The sequence below is a fragment of the Candoia aspera genome, chromosome 5, assembly GCF_035149785.1.
Source record: "Candoia aspera isolate rCanAsp1 chromosome 5, rCanAsp1.hap2, whole genome shotgun sequence".
Classification (NCBI taxonomy): Eukaryota; Metazoa; Chordata; class Lepidosauria; order Squamata; family Boidae; genus Candoia; species Candoia aspera.
Window position 1 is genome coordinate 59,913,812 of NC_086157.1, and position 21,677 is coordinate 59,935,488.

Sequence of the window (21,677 nt, forward strand, 5' to 3'; positions counted from 1 at the left end):
ATGAAACTATTTGTATTGAGATCTCTCAAGCAGTTAAAGCAACAATAACACCTGTTGTCATAACTAAGTAATATTCTGCTCCTGTTAGTAAGTAAAAGACTGAAACAGAATGATTGAGCTTCACTGTCTGGCATTTTCATGATTGCCATAAGATGTAGAACATTTCTTTTATAGTATTTCTACTTAAAAATATGCTCCAACTGCTGAATTATTGGGTACTCTAGAGAATAGAAGAATCCCTGGTAGGAACAAGGAAGCAGCAATTTTAGTGGAAGACTGCAGCTTTCTTCAGTTTTGCTTTCCACAGCTTTGGAATCCTTCTATATTATATGATGCAAATGAGCAACAATTTAGTATAAGTCTAAAATTATATTTGTGCACTCAAGGGCCCCCAGCTCTGAGTCTCTAAAATCCAGGTGATCACAAGGTGGCAGGAAAACGTTTCATTTTTCGATCTCTCTTTGCTGCCACCCAGTGGTCATCAGGAGTTTTGCAGCATAACTCTAGGAGCCGTAATATATTTAAAACATTTACCATCAAATGATTCAGTAATATATTCTAGGATGGGTTTAAGTCTTCTTTTGCTTCATGCTTCCTATACTCTTAGGGTTATTTTACAATAATATGTTCTCCTTGACTCCTTGTAGGCATACTTTAGGCCAATCTCATTGCTTAGCCCTATTCTGCCTTAGCAACAAGGACGAACACTGGTATAGTCCTCACAGATTTAACACAGGCAACTTCATTATAGCAATTCGTCGATTCTTCTGTACCATATACGGGTGAGAAAACTATCACCAATTAATCTCCCAAAGACAGGAGGCAGGTTTTCACAAATGGCCAGAACAGCTGTCAAAACCGTTCCTGAGCAGGAAATCCCTGTCTGTCTGTCTGTCTGTCTGTCTGTCTGTCTATCATCTTTTTGTGCATTTTCCAAAATCCATCTGCCAGTCCCAAAAGAGAAAGAAAAAATCTAGTTTTTAATAAACAAATGAGGATATAAATGTATTGGCTATTTGTTGTTAACTGTACAGCTCCCTTTTCATAAATGAAACTCTGGTGGACCATACCTTACAGATTCTATTTCTATCTTGTCTTTTTCAATACTGCATGCAGAAGGAGCCCCCATGCCCTTAACACTCTTCCTTGCAGAATTGGTTCAGGTGGGCTTGTGTTGTGTCCTTTTCAGTTGCATATTTCCCTGCATCTTGCCTCAGGCTATGGCAGTTGCCAGCATCACAATAAAAGATGGACTTAAAATTGTCAGTAGGTCTGGCACCTACATGGTCCAACCTTCCCCGTTGGTAGCTTCAGCATGCAAATTTCACACTGGTACTGCGGTTGGTAACACATTGGCTTGGTATGAATTTTGCAAGTGTAACTGAATATGTAAACTCCAAAGGATTATCCTCTGTGACAGGTTATAAATCTTGTGGTTTTTAAAAAATATGTTCTACTGTAATCTGCTTGTCTGGAGTATCAGCTCTTTTTTTTCTCACAGAAATTACTACTTAAGACACATTTTTTATTTTCCTCTTGATAAACTGTTTTTCTTCCTACAATAGCATTAAGATCTTTAATGGGAACTAGCTAGCCATAATGAAGTCTCAAAGTTTAGATGATGCATACAGGATTAACAGTGCAGTTCAGTGTGCAGCTGAAAACAAACGGCAATGCATGTTTGCATTAAGAGGAAAATAGTATTCTATAGTGCATATACAGTGCAAATTTAATGGTATTTAAATATTTTAATCCCTGCTTTGGGATTGTTTTTCATGGTAAAGAAGGATAGACATTTTATAAATAAACTAATCATTGCATTGTAAAATTAATGCATTATTCAATTTCTAAAATAAGCAAAGCACTGCAGGTGATGATCATTCATCTGTGGCCTAATCCTACTGTAGAATTTTTTTATGCTATTAATTGGCTGATCTTGAAAAGCTAAACAAGATGGATCTGGTTAGCATTTGGATGGGAGACCAGCAAAAAAATACCACAGTTGTATGCAAGACTGGGAAGTTGAAAAAAACATCCCAGAAGAAGACAGTGGCAAACCACTTCCATATTGTTGTCAAGAAAACAGTACTGGCATATCTGTAATATCACTAGGAGCTGATTTTTACTCAAAAAAGATTTTGGTTTTTGAACATGTCCTCTGTGTATGTTTATATGTGCACATTTACATATAGAATCACCATACTTATTTAATATGCAGCTTGTGAGTTCAACAAACACATAACTAAATAAACAGGATAAGCCTGCCTATACCTGGAAGGGAAAGTGTGAGTAAATTAGACAACTTTAAAGACAGATTATAGAGAAATTCTTCTGGAATGACATTCATTAGAAGTTAAGACATATTAAAATGCTTAAGTTAATAATATGCTGGTAGGTAAAGATCTAGAAGAAAAGTTAACAGTCTGACATTTGGACAGCATCACACAGCATAAATGAAGATGTGCATCCTATTAAGGGGAGCTTTGTTGGGTTTGGGGGGAGAGAAATTTTGGGAAAACTGATTTGGTTTTGGCATTCCTGAGGATGCAGACTATGTATTGATTGTTAATTGACTGAAAAAAAAAGGAACCATCACATACAACTTTTTTGGGGTGAGGGAGCTGTTCATTTATTTTTCTCCCATATCATACAGGAAGCAGTAGTATCAAATGAATCTGGGTAGGAACTTGGGAGTAGTAGTTGTGGGAGGTTATGCACAGCAGGTGAATTCAGGCTTACATTCCTTAAATTCTTTTGCTAGATAATACCCCTGTTCTTGCTATGCTACAAAGCTCTACTTGACCAATGAAGCCACGTCAAAAGCACAAACCTTTCTTTTGTCTCAGAAGCATAAGGACCCACATTCCATTTGCCCTGTTCCCATATCTTTCAGATTTTGCAGCTGAGCTGATACAAAATGCTGAAGAAGTTAATATAAGATGCTGATGCATATGAAGAAGTTGGGAAAAGAGGACAAGGTCATCCCATTTACAGAAAAGTAAAGAATCAATGGGAGGGATGAGCCAGTAGGCTGTTGGAGAAAGCAGATCCTGCACTCACCTAGGTCAGGCTATCCTGGTGCTTTCTGCTTTCCTCAGCACCCTTCTTTTACCTGATGAAGTATTAAAGAATTCTACAATGGATGGTATGACAAGCTTAAATACAATTGAAAGATTTTAAAAAGACTTCCTTCCCTTCCCCTTTCCCCTTTTTCCCATTTCCCCTTCTCCTTTCCTTAGATTGTAATAGCTTGTCAAACCTTTGATGTTTAACCCTCCAATCTCTTATCAGACTTTATACTTCAGTTCCGTAAACAATTCTAAGCCACAAGAACAAGAAACAAGATCTGATTTTGTTTGTTTTACAAATCATCCTCCAACATTATAGTACTATAAACAGCAAACCTTGTTTTTCCTTCATGCCATAGGATGCAGTGACAAATGCTTACCATGCCTAACATCCCACAGGATTAAAAAGGACCAGGTCAACAGCTTGCAGAATTTAGAGGAGCGCCGCTTGAATGTTGTGGCTTGGCCATGTCAAATTGAGTGAAGTATATGGATATGAAAGAGATGGTTTTAAGATACCTTGGGGCAAAATTTTAGTAAAGGTAGTCTGGGAATCTTTGGGGGTGAATAAAGATAATTCTGTTAAAGTCAATTTAGGTATCTTGAAGTAAAATCTGGTAGAGAGATTTCTATGACACCTTGGAGCTGGATTTGATAGAGATATTCTGAATTAGTTAAACAAATACTAATTTGTTATACTAGCTAAAATACTAACAAATACTGGAGGAGTTTCTGGGATGCTTGGGAGCCATACCTGATAGAGATATTCTTAAGATACTTTAGGTCAAAGTCCTAATCATATCTTAGGTTTGCTGGAGACATCACTGAAGGGTGGGCCAGCTGATAGGCTTAGGCTGTCAAAAGCAGGAAACTCAGAAGAGTGTTCCTGGGTGCTGGGTTAATTGCTAGACCTCACAAAGTGAGGACACAAAGTGAGGTCTGTGAGAGAAAAAGGAAGTGTGCTGACACACCCCTTGCTTGAGCAAACACTCTTATGGCTTAAGTGTTAATATCAGTATAGAACTGTTTTCTCCCAAAGGGCATAAGGAAACTATATGCAAAAGCTTTACTCACAGTGAATGGAAGGTAAAGGTTTGTTTTTTAACATATTAATGTTTTTTTCTTGCAGAACAGGAGACCTCAATCTAGTGAACATCTGCTACCCAAGACCTCTAATTTTGACAAACAAATAAATGAACAGCTGTTAATTTTAATTTTGAAGGAAGGTAAGTTAGTAGCTCCAAAAATAAAGAGCACAACCATATCATATGAAAAAAGCGACACATTTTGATATACAAAGCAAATATTTACTTATAAGTTCTGCAGGAGCATATTTTAATAAAACAAAAATGTAACTTTTAAAATTTATTTTACACAAAAATGTAGATCTTGACAAATATGTGACAGCAATGCTTCTACGAAATCCTGCTTATGATCTTTCGAGCAACATTTCTTGGCCACTGCTAAGCCAAAATTCTGGAATAGATGGTGGTTTGATGCAAAATACTAATTTTCGTTTTCTGGATCACCTTCTGCATCAATTTGCTTTGCGCTAAAATTTGGTAACCTCTACATTTGCTGATCCACTCGAATGAACAATACCTATCATATTGACATTTTTCTTCAAAAGCTTCGATAAAAACAAACTTTAAAGTATCTTTTCACTGGAAAATTTCAAAATACTTAAAGAAAACTTTTATGTATACACATGATAGTGCTATTTAAATAAATAAATAATGCAGTTTATAATCGTTGTAGTAAATGAAACTATGTAACATGCAGAAAAATTGCAAAACTATAGACATTTAAGCAGGTGGAGGTCCAAATGAACTCAGTGGGATTGATTTCTAAACAAACACCAACAGAACTGTGTTGCAAGTCAATTACAGTATGCTTCTAATCAAGTTTGCCCAAGTTTACCTGCCAATGTAGCCCCATATTCTACTCAGAAATCGGTTCCACTAAGTTCAATAGAGCTAATACATAAATAAGTGGGCACAGGTCTGCAACAGTAGATTCATGAATTCTCTAATAATGATGGTTAGAATGTTTGTAGCTGAGTATTTTTAGGACAGACACTTTAGAAAGTTAAGGTTTTTTAAAAAAATAAGGTAACTTTCAAAAACATGTATATATTGTGCTTTTCTCTCATTGTATCTATATTTTAATTTCATTGCTTGAATAAATGCTGAGAAATTTACCGTTTACAATAATATAAGTTTGGTCTAAATTTGTAAACCTTTTTGATCATTTGGACATTTTTCATCCATAAATCTTTCCAGTGCATTCCAATAAATAAGGATTTGGTTAGGAGTCGTAAAATGGCTTGTAACAATTTTCCTGTAGTTGCAAGGAGAAAAAAGAACTTTGCTTGGAAAAAAGACAGGTTCTGAATGAAGTTTTTCAGGCTGGATTTTGAGTTTTGCAACACAGATACCTACGAACACATCTTCCAGCTTAAAAATAGTGATCTGTTTTGAAACTATATAAACTTGACTAGCAACACCGGAGGAGAGAACATAACCAGTTCCTGAACAAAAGGGAGGGTAAAATTTCTCTGGATATTCATCTTCACTTATGTACCATTTTAGGTCCGGATCCCTTATTGGTTTTTCATCCAGTTTTACAAAACCTGTATATAACCCAGTAGTTTTCTTTCGTTTCCAGAGAAGTTCTGTCAGATAATAGACATTCACAAACATATCAGAATCAGTTTTCATCACAAAAGTAGCTTGTGGACAGAATTTATGTATCCATTCAAAGCCCATTAAAGTCTTTAAAGTTAAATTATTGTATGAATCCATAAAGTTCTTTTGGATGATATCTTTATAATGTAAGCTTTCCATAGTCACATTAAATTGTTTATATGGCCAGAAATGATTTCCCAAAAGAAAAAATGTCACAATGAGTTTGTCAGCTATTACTCTTTCCTTTCCCCACGTTTTACGAATTATCATCCGGGTCTTTCTTTCATTAAGTTCTGATGATACCAATATTACTAGGAATGGAGGATTCTTATGGCAATCTATATCAGGCAATTCCAAAAAACTTTTCCCCATAATACGTGTAACAACACAATCCAAGAGGATCATTGTGATCAAACAAGTCAGGACCAATAAAAGAAGATAAATAAGGAACTGTCTCTTGAAAGAAATCTGAAAAAGAAGAAAATTAATACACACACACACATGCACATATTCTGGTCTGATGTTATTAATTAAAACCATTTTAATTGTCACTCTTCAAAACCATTTCCCTAGGCTGGCTTATAGCACTAAAACCACAGTTAAATTTTAAAAATATGAAATGGTGAATAAAATGCAAATATAAACAATAAAAACATGGACTGTCGATACAGTTTGGTTAAAAACCTCTATTGCAATATGGAAATTTGAATTATAAACATAGCAATATATTAGCAGGATTATGAGAATAAAAATATTTATTTATTTATCAAATTTGTCACCGCTCATCTCCCCCCACCAGAGGAACTAGTGGGCAAAAAAAAATGTGACAAAATATGATGCTAGACACACGTTACTGGAGAAATTTAAGAGAATAGAATGGGGCGGGGATGGGGGACAGAGAAAGCCCACTCCTGGGTAGCATGGGAAAGTACCTGGAAAAGGGCTTCTATTAACAATTTTAGGGTACAGGGTACATATGTGAAAATATAAAGTCTTACATGTGGAAGATGTTAGAATGCATATATGAAAGATACTGAGGTGCTTTTACATTTGTACCACAAATATAATGTGATAGGCTGGCTTTCAAAAAATTTAGGGAAAAAAAATAATCAAAGCGAACATTTGTAGCTCAGGGTTGAACTGTGGAGTCCTTGGTGCTCTCTGAGCCTTTTTTCTTACAGATATTTCATTGCCAGATTAGGCAACATCTTCATAGTCTGGCAATGAACCATCTGCAAGAAAACAACAAGGCTCAGAGAGCACCATGGACTCCAAAGAAAAAATAAGAACCGAGAGGCTCAGAAATGCAATGAATGAGAATGAGAAGAAATGGGAGAACGGAAGAGGTAACAGAATTGGTGGCTGATTTTTAAAAAATTGTTTAACAAAAATAATAAATAGAAAGCTGCTGGCATTCTACAAAAGAAAAGGCCGTATTTCACACAAGCATGATATTTTGCAGCAATGACTCTGGACCACCCAGACTATAAAAGTATCCAAGGCCATCTGGAAGCTTTAACGGGTCCAGAATACAGCTGATCATATAGTGATGGGAGTTCCAAAGTTCTACTTCAAGAACTACACTAGTTATTACTCAGCTTCCAAGTGCAATTCAAGGTGCTGGGTGTCATCTTTAAACCCCTATATGGTTCAGGACCTAGAGATCTTTGGGATCATCCAGTCCCGGTAGCTTCTGCCCATCATATAAAATCAAACAGAATAGGCTCACTCCAGGTCCCTTCCCTTAGAACAGGGTTTCTCAACCAGGGTTCCGTGGAATCCTGGGGTTCCATGAGAGATCACTAGGGGTTCCCTGGAAGATCACAATTTATTTTAAAAAGTATTTCAAATTCTGGCAACTTCACACAAAAAGGTAAGTTTCTTTATTTTTAGTTTAAAAACACTGTTAATGCATATATGCAGGCCTACACATGAAATAAATATAATTTTGTAACCTCTGCCCTATATTTGAGCCTGAATGTGCAAGGTTTCCCAAACACCTGAAAAATATTTCAAGGGTTCCTCCAGGGTCAAAAGGTTGAGAAAGGCTGCCTTAGAGACTGCCATCTACAGGGCCCAAGGAATGGAACCTTTTCTATTGCAGCCCTTCTTTGGAATCCACCTTGCTGTGTTTTAGGAGACTTGTTAAAACCTGGCTTTTTAAGAAAGCCCTAAAAGGTGTTCTAATATAATCCAGGTTGTGCTTGAATGCTTTTGTTCTCAATGGCATTAGTTTTTTTCTTATCGGTGTTTATTGTTTTTACTTTGTACCACAGTTTGTTATTTTATTATACCATGTTTGTATTTTAACATTCTTACTGTAAGAAGGAAATGTAAGCTAGTCTTGAGTCCTCCTAGATTCAAGCATCACATAAGTGTAATAAATAAATCAATACATTCCATATGTTTCATTGACCTCAAAAAGTTGCTTATTCCAATAGTCAGAGACTTGATTCCTGTCAAGTTTAGAATAAGCTAATTGAAATGAAAGGGCTTTTAAGCTGGGACTGTATATAAATATGTGTACTCTGGTTATGTTTATATACAACTGTATGACCTGAGATTATCTACTCACAGCTATTATCACATTTAGAGGAAGAATATTTTTCTTACCTACTTAACTACAAGAGAGGAAAACACATAACTACAAGAATCCCTATTAATGTCACCCTTCCCACCCTGAAACTTTCTGCATATTTAAAACTTGCACCTTAAATGCAAATATGAATTTCTCATCAACCTCTTTAATGAGTAACTCTAAAAATGCACTGAAGAAACTGAAGGTTCAGTTATAGTACAGTTTTCAGTTGTATCTTTATCTGTATCTGGTAGGCAAAGTACAAAGCCCTCCTGCCTTCGCTTGTGGTTGTCTGCAGAGAAATCCCAAGTGAAATTCTCCAAGGAGATCAGCTCCATAAGAAATCTCTTCCATCAGGCCTAGTTACAGCAGGCCCCACCTCTGACACCCACCAAGCCCTTTACCTCCATCCCTGGCCCACCCTTCCTTCTCACAACCCGTCCTACATTTTAATGCTTTGCTTGCTGCCTTTCAAACAGTGAAAGACCCACTTGCTCCATAGCCGCTTGACGCCTCCTCAGGGCAGGGGCAGCCATCTTCCTTCTCACCCAGGAAGAGCCTCCCAATGGGAAACTTGGGCCCGGCAGCCTAAAGGGGGTGGTAGAAGCTTGTGTCAGTACAAAACTGTAACAATTTCCCCAAAGTCAGCATAGTAATATTCTTGTTTTTTTTAAGAGTGTTAACAGAATAAGAAGGAAAAAAGGGGGTCAAATATCGTGAGTGGGCAAAAATGTTCTTATTGGATGGCAAAGAAAAATAAATCTTTATACAGTATCTCAGCTGTTCATAGATCTGTTTAAAATATGGCCAACTTATACTATGTAGGCCTTGCAGAGCACCTAATTTCAGACAATGTTAACAAACCCTTTGGCTTATAGTAATACAAAAATATTTAGGAGTTAAAAGAGTGCTGAATACTTAAAAATAAAAAACACTTTTGGACCACATTAAATTAATATCTTCTCTAACCTACTACCTACAATCCTAGCCAGCGGTTACAGGCTTTTCCACTATTATTTCCCCAAAAGTGACAGTTTACACCAGAATATTATACACATTTACTCAAAAATAAATGCTGTATGTTTCAGAGAGGCTTACTTTCAGATAACTGTGAACAGGATTGGAAGGGGATCAAAAAAAGTCAAGATTGAACCCTGACTGCACAATCAAAGCCCCTCCTGTTTTTTTGTATGTGTCACATGGAGCACATGTAAAAAAAGGGCTCAGCTTCCAGCACAAAGTCATGGCTGACATCTTGAATTTTTTCATCCCCCCTCCCTCATGGAAGCCCCTAAATAGGTTTATAGCCTGAATATCATAATAAGGTTCATAGACACGAACACTTTATATTTGATCCATTAACATACAGTAAAGACTCCCTTGACCTGAACTCAGTTTCTGATTAACTTCATGGATACATACATGTAGGTTTTTGGGGATTTTTTGTAATAGTAGTTTGCCATTGTCTTCTAAGATGTTTCTTCAATTTCCCTAATCTACTGATCTGGTAATTTTGTGGTATTCTCCCCTTCAGGTAATTTCCAAGTCTGATCCTGCTGAATATCACCTTACAGGTAGTCCTCTGTTAACAATAGTATTTGGGACCAGAATTTCCATCGCTAAGTGATGCTGTTGTAAAGCACAACATTACGTAACCACATCACTTAGTGACAGCAGTCCCAGCAGTCCCCATTGCCATTATTAAGCAAGAATCGTGGGTTGTTAAGTGAGGACCTCCTTGCAACTTCCTGCTGGCTTCCAACAAGCAAAGTCAGCGGGGAAGCCAGCAGGAAGTTGCAAGTCCCAGGTGGCTCACAACCAGGCCGGCAGGCAGGTAAGTGGCTCCTGCTGGGTGGGGGAGGGTGCACGAGAGTGTGCGGGTGGCTGGTGAAGTGCAGGGCGAGTGCAGTGGGGCTGGGGGAGAGTGCGTAAGCGTGTGTGGGTGGCTGGTGAGATGCGACGCAAGTGCAGCAGGGCTGTTCAGTGCTTCACCAAGAGTTCCTATTTTCTATGTTTATCCCCCCAAAATTTGCAGAATACCTGAGTAGATCAATTGTTTCAGATTTAGAACCATTATGCAAGTACGTATTTTTTAAAATTAGTTGTTCTACAAATTTCATCCTGTACTAGAGATGCACAGATTTTATTAACAAACTTGGAAAAATAGATTCCATGGTACACAATGCTAACAATCGAAGCGAATATTTGTAGCTCAGGGTTGAACTGTGGAGTCCTTGGTGCTCTCTGAGCCTTGCTGCTTTCTTGTAGACGTCTGCAAGAAAACAACAAGGTTCAGAGAGCTCCAAGGACTCCACATAATGCTAACTTAACTATTATATCTTTATATACTAACATTTGTTTAGCTAAGCCCGTAGTTTTATAGAGAATATCTTAAACTTTGGAAGGTCTACAGTCTTCCTATTCATTTCATTCTAGACTCAGCAGAAATTGCTTTATTTTTTTTATTAAGGATAAAATACATATGTTATTTCTGGTAGCTCTTAATAGACTTTTGCTAATTAGGATTGTATAATGATTTTTTTAATTTGATTATTGAGAAGGGATTAGATATGGGAAGAAGAGATCAAGTTTTTTTCCTTTTTTATACTAGAGAAGGTGTTAAGTTACTGAAATCGTTTATATTGTTCAGAGGGAGGGGGGTCATCTTTTATATATCTTCCTTTTCTTTTCTTTTTTTCTATCTCTTTGTACTTCTTTTTCTTTACTCTTTATATTTTATTTAGTTTGTGTTAGTCTTTTATCTTTGTATTTGTAAACTCTAATAACATTATTTAAAAAAGATCTTTTTCCTTGAAACACAATAGAATGGAGATTAGTAATAAAACATAATTACTTTCTTTTAATTAAAAAAAATTGAAAAATAAAATTAGATTGAGGGATGTGCTGTCACTCCCTGCCCTCAGCACAATATTTAGGACCCAGATGCATCATTAGCAGTTTTCAAGAATTTTATAATGAGGCTGTGAAAGCTATAAAATAATAGCACTAATACAAATGGTTGGATGTCAAAAGGAATGTGAAATGCAAAGCATTAACTGAATGCTCAAGGAAAAAAAAATAGCAGTCCAAAGCAACAGTAGAAAAACGCATTTTATTTAATATAATAAGTAATGTAGTAATAATAATGGTTATTTGGTCAATGACAAGCAACATGAAATTAATAAAGATAGCAAATAAAATCAAAATAAGTCAAATGAGTACAATTATAAATTTAATATAATATTTAAACATTATAGCTTCTATTTTTATATAATGGAATGAATGTTTCTCATAAACAATGTGATACAGGCTTCTGATATGAATATTTGCAAACGATGTTTTTACATTTATATATACATTACAAATATAGCCTTTCTACTCAAATTGTTTGTTAATTCATTAATTAACTTTATTTATTTATTTATCTAATTTATCCCCACCCATCTCCTCCCATCGGAGGACTCTGGGCGTTTACAACGATCTATTAAAACCATCACAATAATACAAAAAGTAAAATACAGTAAAAAAAATAATAGAAATAAAAATAAAAATCTAAGTGGTGAAGCATCTAAAACAGTCCAAGTGTAGGAGGAGTGGTCTATAACAACCATCCCATGTAGCTCAATTCAATTCAATTGATTTTATTACGGTCACTGACCAGTACAAGATACAATTCTATAAAAATATGCACATTAGCCATTAGCCATAAAATATGAGCCATCTAAATTAAAATAATTTTAAATATGAGTTTACAAGTTCCAATTAGGTGTTAAAATACGTTTGGATCACAATGTAAGTGAGCCCCTTAATCAAGTTTAAAAACAATCTTATTAATTTGCATTATCATGACTAATATTCTATCAAGTATAAGTGTCTATAAAATATATATAAAATATTAAAAGGAGTGATAAAAAGAGTAAAATATCATGTATAAAATGTGTTATATAGACCACAAAGTTATTACAAGGGATACATTACTACATTTTTCCAATCAAAATCTGACGTATCTTCATAGCAGCTGCGCAGAATCTGGCTACTTGCGCCGTGACAGTTGGATATTCATCTATAAGTAACATTTGCATACAATCTATATCTTTCCATCTAGGGCATTTACTAATCAAAGGTAATATTAGTTTACTCCTGAGCTCTTTATAAAAAGGACAACGGAGAAGCACATGGTCTGTAGTTTCTATCTCTCCATTGTTACAAGGGCACTGCCTTGCAGCTATTGGGATTTTTTTGTATCTGCCTTCCAAGACTGCAGAAGGGAGTGCATGGCTTCGAGCTAGGGAGAAAGCTTTCCGCTGGCTAGGAATTCAAGTTGAGAAAGGTAATTAGCGGTATTGACAATATATTTATTATGCTCTGAAGATAGGAAATGAGGGGCCTTCTGTAAGTCCATTTGTCTCTCTATATCCTTTATCCTTTGCTTCAGGGTCAATTTTGCCTGTTCGTAATCCATCCTAAGAATTGAATCTGTAGAAAATCCTAGCTTTGTGAGGCTAAATTCAATGTCCTTTAACCAAGAGGATTGGAAGTAATCTTGAAAAATGAGTGGTGCTAAACCTTGGGGATAATGCTTGAGTTTTAGCCAAAGGTTCAGGGAGGCTAGACGCACTCTTGCCTCGACTTTTATCATGCCGACTTCCAATCGAAGTTGAGCATTTGTCACACACTTGGGCATTTGGAGTACTGCTCTAATAAATTTGGACTGCACTCTTTCCAGAGGTGTAATGCTTGAAGTCAGAGCACCAACGCAGGACCCGTAAGGAGCTGGGCTAATGACTTCACCTGGAAGAGCTTAACAGCTGCTGGAATATAGTGCCCGTCTTTGCTTCAGAAAAACTTTAGAATGGCATTGGCTGATTTTTGTCCAGAATCAGCTGCATACTCAAAGTGAGGTTTCCTAGATCCAGTGGCATGCACAACTACCCCTAGGTATTTGAAGCTCGTCACTTGCTCTATTCGGTGCCCATTTATATGCCAGGAGCGAAGTTTCGGCCTTTTAGCGAAGGTCATTATCTTTGTTTTCTGATAATTTATTTCTAACTGATTCTTAATACAATATTGGGCCAAGGATGTCAAAGCTCTCTTGAGACCTATAGGAGTCCTGGAGAGTATGACCACATTGTCTGCATACAGCAGCAGGGCAATACTTCGGTCCCCTAATTTAGGAGGATGAAAGTCTGGGTGACTTAGGCATCTTACCATATCATTAATGTAAAAGTTAAAAAGAAGGGGAGCCAAAATGCAACCGTTTCACCCCCTTTTGTACTTTAATCGGCTTGGACAGTGACCCAGATCTATTGCACCCGACCTTCAAGGCCGTATCTGAGTGTAGGGCAGGTATTAGGTAGAGAAGCCTGCTATCTATTGAGGCGGCTTCCATCTTCTTCCACAGCTTAGGCCTAGATATAGAATCAAAAGCTGCCTTTAAGTCTATGTAAGCAGCATACAATGATGTTATCTTGTTGGAACAATATTTTTCAATCAAGTGTTGAAGAATCAGGCATTGTTCAATAGTTCCTCTGCCCTCTCTAAAGCCAGCCTGTTCGTCCACTATAAGATTTCTCTGGTCCAGCCAGTCTTTGAGTTTTCCTTGCAAATGTCTAGCATATAACTTACTAATTATATTCAGTAGACTAATAGGTCAGTAATTAGCAGGATCATTTGTCTTCCCTTTTGTAAAAATCGGGACTATAATAGCCAGGCCCCAATCCTCTGGGATTCTCCCCGAATTATCAATATAGGTAAAAAGTGATGCTAAAATTGGGGACCACCATTCAACATTATTCTTTAATACTTCCGCTGAAATAAAATCCATTCCCAGAGCCTTCCCTTTTCTAAGTTGTCCAATAAGAAATTTGATTTCAGCCACCGAGACTGGGGGCCACTCGGTTAGACCTTTGTTCATTTGTGTCAACATCGTATTGTTAGGATCCTCATACATTTTCTGGAAATGGTATTCCCACACCTCTGGTGAAATGTGAGAGTCTAGAATAGTAGATGATCTGACAGTCTGATTGGATAATAGTTGCCAAAAAAGAGAGGTGTTCTTCAGTTTGGCAGCTTCAATAAGACGTGTCCACATGGTTTTCATATCCTGCTTCTTCTTATCAGCCACCAATCTCTTATACTGTTTTTTTGCTAGCAAGGAGGTATTCAAGAGATTTTATATTTGCGTTGTTAATAGACTCTGTCTCAGATTTATATAAGTGATAAGCTGCAGTGAGGGCTTTCTTAGCTTCAACACATTCTTTGTCGAACCATGTCTTAGAGAAAGTCACAACCCTTTTGCTGTCAGGGTTAGTAATGTGAGTCAATACCGGTTGTAATTTTTGTATTAAATTTTTATACAAAATCAATGGGTCTTGTACTGGGAGACATAAACGATGATCGAATTGTTTGTAAATCATCCTCTGCCAATGTCTTCCTCACCCTTTGATCAAGCTGTAAGGTCCATCTGGCACGACAACTTACTTGTCCTGCTGGTACAATGACAGGGGTAAAATATGTCTCCGGCCGCAGCTGACTAGTAGGTATCTTCAAATGTAGACATAAGGGAAGATGGCCATTTTCTAGATGCGGAAGCACCTTAAAGGACTCCACTGAATGTAATGAATTAATAAAGACTAGCATATAATCAATAGTACTTTTCCTCATTCCAGCCATAAATGTATATTCTCCTGGGTGATCACTTTTCATGGAGCCAATTAGTATATGTAGATTAAACTTGTTTGCAAACTTGGCCAGACAAATCCCAGCATAGTTAGATCTTTTATCTTTGAAGAGGCGTACAAGAGCGGCATCAGGTAAATTAGGAGCATGGGTTGGCGGGTACTGTTGAAACTTGGAGAACAGTGTTTGGTCATCAGGACCTAGCCTGGCGTTGAAATCCCCCCCGAGTAGTACCGAGGCACTAGGATATTCCAAAAGGAGGTTATCCATGTACTGCTCTAGATCTGACCACATTGCCTCTATTTCAGCTCTTCTTTGTATTGCCGGGAGATACACATTAATAATTAATAAGGAAATATTTCCCAGATCGAAGAGTACAGCCATAGTTATTTGATTAAGTGGCTGAATGGATTTATGGCCTACTCTCAGAGTGGTAGAAATAAGAATTCCCAGCCCACCTTCCATCCGCCCTGGCCCTCTGCCAGCGGTTGCCTCCAACTTGTACGAATAATAGCCATTGAATACAAGATCATCGGCTGTCCAAGTTTCCTGAAGCAAAAGAATATCCGTATCTAACAAATGATCTAAATGGTTAAGGCCTTTGTTACGATACCATCCGGCTATATTCCATGAAATAATTTTCAGGGGATTTATCTTACACTGGTCTGCGTACCGTCAGGCCATATGCGTTAATATCCTTGATCTAGACAAACCCTCTTTGTGATCCAAATGGGTCCCATCCATATCCCCATCTTCTAAAGAGCCAAGGTCGGAAATTTCTAAGGGTTGCTCGTGAACTTGGGCCATTGTAACAATTTTTGCTTTAGTTGTTTCCACTTGCTTCTGTGTGATGTTAATACTTGTAGTGAGAGCAAAAGTCTCCTCTATCTCAGATATTACATCTGGATTTTGTAGATCATGGTTCTCATTGACAGCTTTCTGAGTACAGCTAGTTTGCTCTCTCTTTTCAGTGCATTCATATTGTTGCCCCAAGTGAGGATTTTCTTCTTGCATTGTTTGAGGTGTTAAATTTAATAGAGGGTTTGCTGTGTGGCAAGTTGCCATTAAAGCTCCTTTTAAGTCATTTAATTTCTTGAGTGGAGCACTGGATAAGTTAATTAAGTTCCATTCTAAAGGAACAGGAGGCAACTGAGTTGTTATCGGTGGAGAGAATGTTTACTATTATTGTTCCTTGGCATAGTCTCCATTAATGAGGTGTTCTTGGATTTATCTGCAGGAGTATTTCTACTATGAGTTAAATTTCTAACACTCTCTTGACTATGCTGAATTATAAGGGGACTAACTTCCTCTGAATGAAGAACTTGAATTGGGAATATTGAGAAAGTATTCAAAAAAGTTTTCATTTTTAGAAGCATACTTGGTATCACAGAAAGACCGAAAGTCAAGAGAATCCGTCAAAAGCTGCCTCTGGCTGGTAGCCAGTCTATCTTTTGTAAATCCACAAATCATTTCTCACATCGTAGTAACTGACTTAATGATTCCAGTATAGCTCTTTTTGACTCCCATTTGCCTCCATTAATTCTATTAGTTTGTATTTGAAGGGCTATCTTATTGGGTTGTAAGTAACATTTACCTAATACAGGTTTTTTACCCTTTTCATCCCTTTCTATACAGATGTTTGTCATTTTCTTATCTTCCCTTTTAGCTCCTAATATAGGGTTAACTTCAGAGGCTGAAACTTCCTTTCCTCCGCAGCCTGACTGAGAGGAGTGGTGCAGGTGCAAGCTCTTAGCTTTATCAGAGGCCTCAGTTTGATTTGCAAGACTCATGCCAAATTCAACCAGGGAGTCTCTTAAAGAATCAACTTGAGTTTTCATCGTAGTCAGTAAATCAAAGATTGAGAGAACTGTCTGTGCTGTCAATAGACTGTGTCTGGTTATAAATTCCAATGAGTTCTGGACTTCCAAGCTTTTATGATCAAGGAGTCCTTCCTTATTTAATTGTTCAGCAGCTGTGCAGACAGCAACAGCCTCTGGGGAAGAAGCATTTTCTATCAATGATGAAGAAAACTCCAACAATTGCTGACTTCTATCTCAGCCTGTAAGTCCACTCCAAAGAATCCTTTCTATTCAATAAATAAGTTGGGGAATCATAATTTACTAATGAGGTTCGCTTACTTGTAACAAATCTGTCCACCTTCTGTTATTTCAGCGGTTTAGAAGAGGGTTGGGTTGCCGAGGGAGTCCTTTGTCTCTTCCTCCTTTTCCCCATATCAAGAGATAGGTGGTATAAGTCAAATATAAATAAGCAAGGGAGGCTCCGTAGTAGGATAAAAAAACTATCTGAAGTTGGATGGTGAGTTTAAAATGTGAAAAAATAGAAATAAAAGGAACTTGTTAGAGGAGCTCATTACAAGACGTTGCAAGTGGGCCCCCCATGTATCTCTATTCCCCTCTCCACCCCAAGCGAGGCGGCGGGAGCTACTGTGGAGAAGGCCCGCTTCCTGGACCCTGCCAGATGAAATTCTCTTACAGACGGGGTCCGTAGCATGCCCTCTCTGCACGATCAGGTGGGATGTAATGGGGAAGAGGCGGTCCCTCAGGTAACCTGGCCCCATGACATGTAGGGCTTTAAAGGTGATAACCAACACCTTGAATTGGACCCGGAAGCAAACTGGTACCCAATGCAGCTCACGCAGCAGTGGTATTACATCTGCCCTTCTGGGGGCACCAAAAACAGCTCGCGCAGCTGCATTCTGGACCAGCTGAAGCTTCCGGATACTTTTCAAGGGTAGCCCCATGTAGAGCGCATTGCAATAGTCTATCTGAGAGATAACAAGGGCATGAGTGACTGTTTGAAGGGCCTCATGGTCCAGGAAGGGGCGTAACTGGTGCATAGCACGTAGCTGCACAAAGGCTCTCCTGGCCACGGCTGCCACCTGCTCTTTGAGCAGGAGCCGTGAGTCCAGAAGGACCCCCAAGTTACGCACAGGGTCTGTCCTAGGCAGTGCAACCCCATCCAGAACCAGAGATGTTAATGTCCCGGATACAGAAGAACCATTAACCCACAGCCACTTGGTCTTACCAGGGTTCAGTTGAAGCCTGTTGTTCCCCATCCAGGCCCCCACAGCCCCCAGACACTCAGAGAGGGTGGTCACGGCATCACTTACTTCACCCAGGATGGAGATATACAATTGAGTATCATCAGCATACTGATGATACCTCATCCCATGGTGACAGATGATCTCACCGAGCGGTTTCATGTAGATGTTAAAAAGGAGAGGGGAGAATACTGATCCCTGTGGCACCCCACAAAGAAGGGGCCGCGAGGCCGATCTCTCCTCCCGTATCAACACCGACTGGGATCGGCCCTGGAGGAAGGAGGTGAACCAGCGTAAGACTACACTGCCCACCCCCAACTCCCTGAGCCACCCCAAAAGGATACCATGGTCGATGGTATCAAAGGCTGCTGAGAGATCAAGGAAAGCAAGGATGGATGCACTGCCTCCATCCTGCTCCCGCCAGAGATCATCCATAAGTGCGACCAATGCCGTTTCCATCCCATAACCAGACCTGAAACCTGACTGAAAGGGGTCTAGATAATCCGTTTCCTCCAGGACCCTCTGGAGCTGCAAAGCCACCACTTTCTCAACCACCTTCCCCAGAAAGGGAAGGTGGGAGACTGGATGAAAATTGTCCAGAACAGTAGGGTCCAGCGATGGCTTCTTGAGGAGATGGTGTACCAATGCCTCTTTAAAGGCCGCCTGAAACACCCCCTCTCTCAAGGATGTATTAACCATTGCATGGACCCAACCACATGTGACCTCCTGGCCTGCTTTTACTAGCCAGGAGGGACATGGGTCTAGATGGCATGTGGTGGCATTTACTGTCTGTAGGATCCTGTCCACTTCCTCAGGTCCAACAGGATCAAACTGCTCCCAGATAACCAGGTAAGCCTGTTCCCCTGGTATCTCTCCAGACCATGCCTCACGCCTGGAGTCCAACTTGGAGTGAGGGATTTTGTCCTGCAGATGCTCAGCAAATTCCTCTGCACGGCCCTGTAGGTGGGTCACTGAACCCACCTTCCCCAAAAGGGATCAAGTGATCTTAAACAGGGCCGTCGGGTGGCATTCTGCAGACGCAATAAGAGCGGAGAAATATTGACGTTTCGCCGCTTTTATCGCCACAAGGTAGGCCTCAATGGCTGCTTTTATCTGTGTTTGGTCGAATTCAGTCTTTGTCTTCCTCCAGCAGTGCTCTAGGCATCTCTTAACCCTCTTCAGAACCCTCAGCTCCTCCGTAAACCATGGGGAGTGCCGGGTTCGATGAGACAAGAGAGGCCGCACAGGCGCAATCCTGTCCAAGGCCCCGGCCACCTCCCTATTCCAGGCTGCAGCTAGGACCTCCACTGGACCATGCAGCAGATCACTGGGTATAACCCCCAGCTCCCTCTGAAACCCTACCGGGTCCATCAGTCACCGGGGGTGGACCAATCGAATGGGTCCTACTTCCCTGTGGAGGGGGGTAGCATAAGAGAATCTCAGGGCCACCAGGATATGGTTGGACCATGACAATGGGGACAGATCTAATTCTCCCCTCAGATCACATTGCCACTGCTCTGACAAGAAAACCAAGTCTGGGGTGTGACCACTGTCTCGAGTTGGGTCCAGAATTATCTGGAACAGGCCCATGGCTGCCATGGTAGCCGTGAACTCCTGAGCTGCCTCTAAGGCACGCCCCAGGGATGGCAGGTTGAAGTCCCCCAGAACCATGAGCCTGGGGAACTCCACCGCCAGCCCCGAGTCGGCCTCAAGCAGCTCAGGCAGGGAGGTTGCCACGCAGCAGGGAGGTTGGTACAGCAGCAACACTCCCAACTGTTCTCGGGAACCCAACTTGAAGAACAGGGTCTCACAGCCAGCCACTTGTGGAGCAGGGCCCCTGAAGGTCACAAGAGACTCTTGGATGACAACAGCCACCCCTCCTCCCCTGCCCTGGGATCTCAGCTGGTGCCATACTGTAAACCCAGCTGGGCACATTTGCGAAAGGGGCACCGCCCTTCAGCGCCCAGCCAGGTCTCGGTAATACATGCCGGGTCTGCCCCCTCCTCAGTGATCAAGTCACATATGAGGGGGGCCTTGTTATTAACTGAACTGGCATTAAAAAGCAGCAGCCAGAAACCAGGGCCCCTATGGATCTGCTGACCAGAGCCTGGGTCTGAGCGCAGAGGGCCAGAACGCACCACCGGTAACAAACACCAGGGGCGTCTTCCCCAGAGATGGCCCGCCCTCCGGCTCCCGCCATAATGTCCCCTACCCATCACCACCTCAATAATGAGCTCCTGGACCTCGGGAGTCTCTGGTTCTAAGTAGGGCTCCCTCCATCCATTCATACATCCTTATTTACAATCAATCTCCCACAGGGTGAAGGTAGGCCCTCTGGCGCATTTTTTATGGCTAGTCAATCCTTGTGCTCTTAGAATATAGTTACTTATTGTTAAAATTAAAATTTCTTCTTCATGAGTTCTTAGAAATATGACCTACATGCCTGCAAATAGGCATGGTCGAGAACCACATTAAACCTTTTAAAATTTAAAGGTTTAAAGGTTTAAAATTAATATATACAGGTAGTCCTCAACTTACGACCACAATAAGGCATGGGAAATTCATTGTTAAGCAGTACAGTCATTAAGTAAGGCATCATGTGACCACACCCAATTTTACAACATTTTTGCAGTGGTCACTAAGGAATTATGCGGTTCCCCATTGATTTTGCTTGTCAGAAGCTGGCTGGGAAGGTCATAAATGGCAATCACATGACCCTGGGATGCTGCAACTATTGTAAATACATGCTGGTTGCCAAGCACCTGAATTTTGATCACATGACTGTGGGGATGCAGCAAAGGTCAGATGTGCAAGGACTGGTCATAAATCACTTTTTTCAGTGCTGTCATAACTTTCAACGGTCACTAAATAAATGGTCATAAGTTGAGGACTACCTGTAGCTACTTGCTTCCAGGTGAAGTGTTATGATCAGTTAAACATTTCTGCGAGTGGCTTTGCAAGCAGAGATAGCACAGTGGTAGAATCGCCATCCAGGAGACAGTTCTGGCTGACTCAAAAATTTCTCCAGAGGAAGGAGAAATCGGGGGATGTGACTTTAACTTTTAAAAGGAAAAATGAATATTTAGGTGGAGATTGAATGAGATGTTATTACAAAAATAAATGGTGGAGGATTGTAAAAAGAAGTCAAAGGAATATTTTGAGAATAATCTTAATAAAAGCACAGAAGTAAGGATGGTTTGGGATGCAAGTAAAGCTTTTGTAATAGGATATTTTATACAATGCAATATTGAATTTAAAAAGAGAAGGAAAGAGAAAATACAAATGATTTTGGATGAGATTAAAAAAAAAGGAAGATGAATTAAAACAAATCTCCAGGAATGACAACTATTACTCAACAAATAAAGCTTTTTACAGAGGCAATTATCTATGTTAACAGTGAGAGGGATGGAAATAAAGATGAACTATGCAAAACAAAGAAATTTTGAATTTGCAAATAAACCAGGGAGAAGGTTGGCATACAAGCTGCAAAAAGGAAAAGGAAAAGAAAGTGATATTGAGTTATAAGAAGAAAATATTGTAATAACAGGTAATGTAAATACACAAAAAGTGTTTTATCAGTATTACACTACTTTATACAAAGGTCA

General features: G+C 39.5%; 1 protein-coding gene across 1 annotated transcript; it reads right to left on the minus strand.

Annotated features, from left to right (window-relative positions):
* Positions 1–4,395: 4,395 nt before the first annotated feature.
* On the minus strand, positions 4,396–8,909 carry LOC134498329 (beta-1,3-galactosyltransferase 5-like). The gene is made up of 2 exons (XM_063304406.1): positions 8,825–8,909; positions 4,396–6,223 (listed from the first exon to the last, which is right to left on the minus strand). The coding sequence occupies exons 1-2, from the start codon at positions 8,867–8,869 to the stop codon at positions 5,294–5,296; spliced, it is 975 nt and encodes a 324-aa protein (XP_063160476.1). The 5' UTR covers positions 8,870–8,909; the 3' UTR covers positions 4,396–5,293.
* Between the last annotated feature and the right edge of the window lie 12,768 nt (positions 8,910–21,677).

Coding starts and splice junctions, on each gene's coding strand:
- LOC134498329 (XM_063304406.1), bottom strand. CDS start 8,869: ATGGCTGCCCCTGCCCTGAGGAGGCGTCAAGCGGCTATGGAGCAA. Junction 6,224..8,824: donor GTCAAGCGGCTATGGAGCAA/GTGGGTCTTTCA, acceptor CTTCTTTTTCAG/ATTTCTTTCAAGAGACAGTT.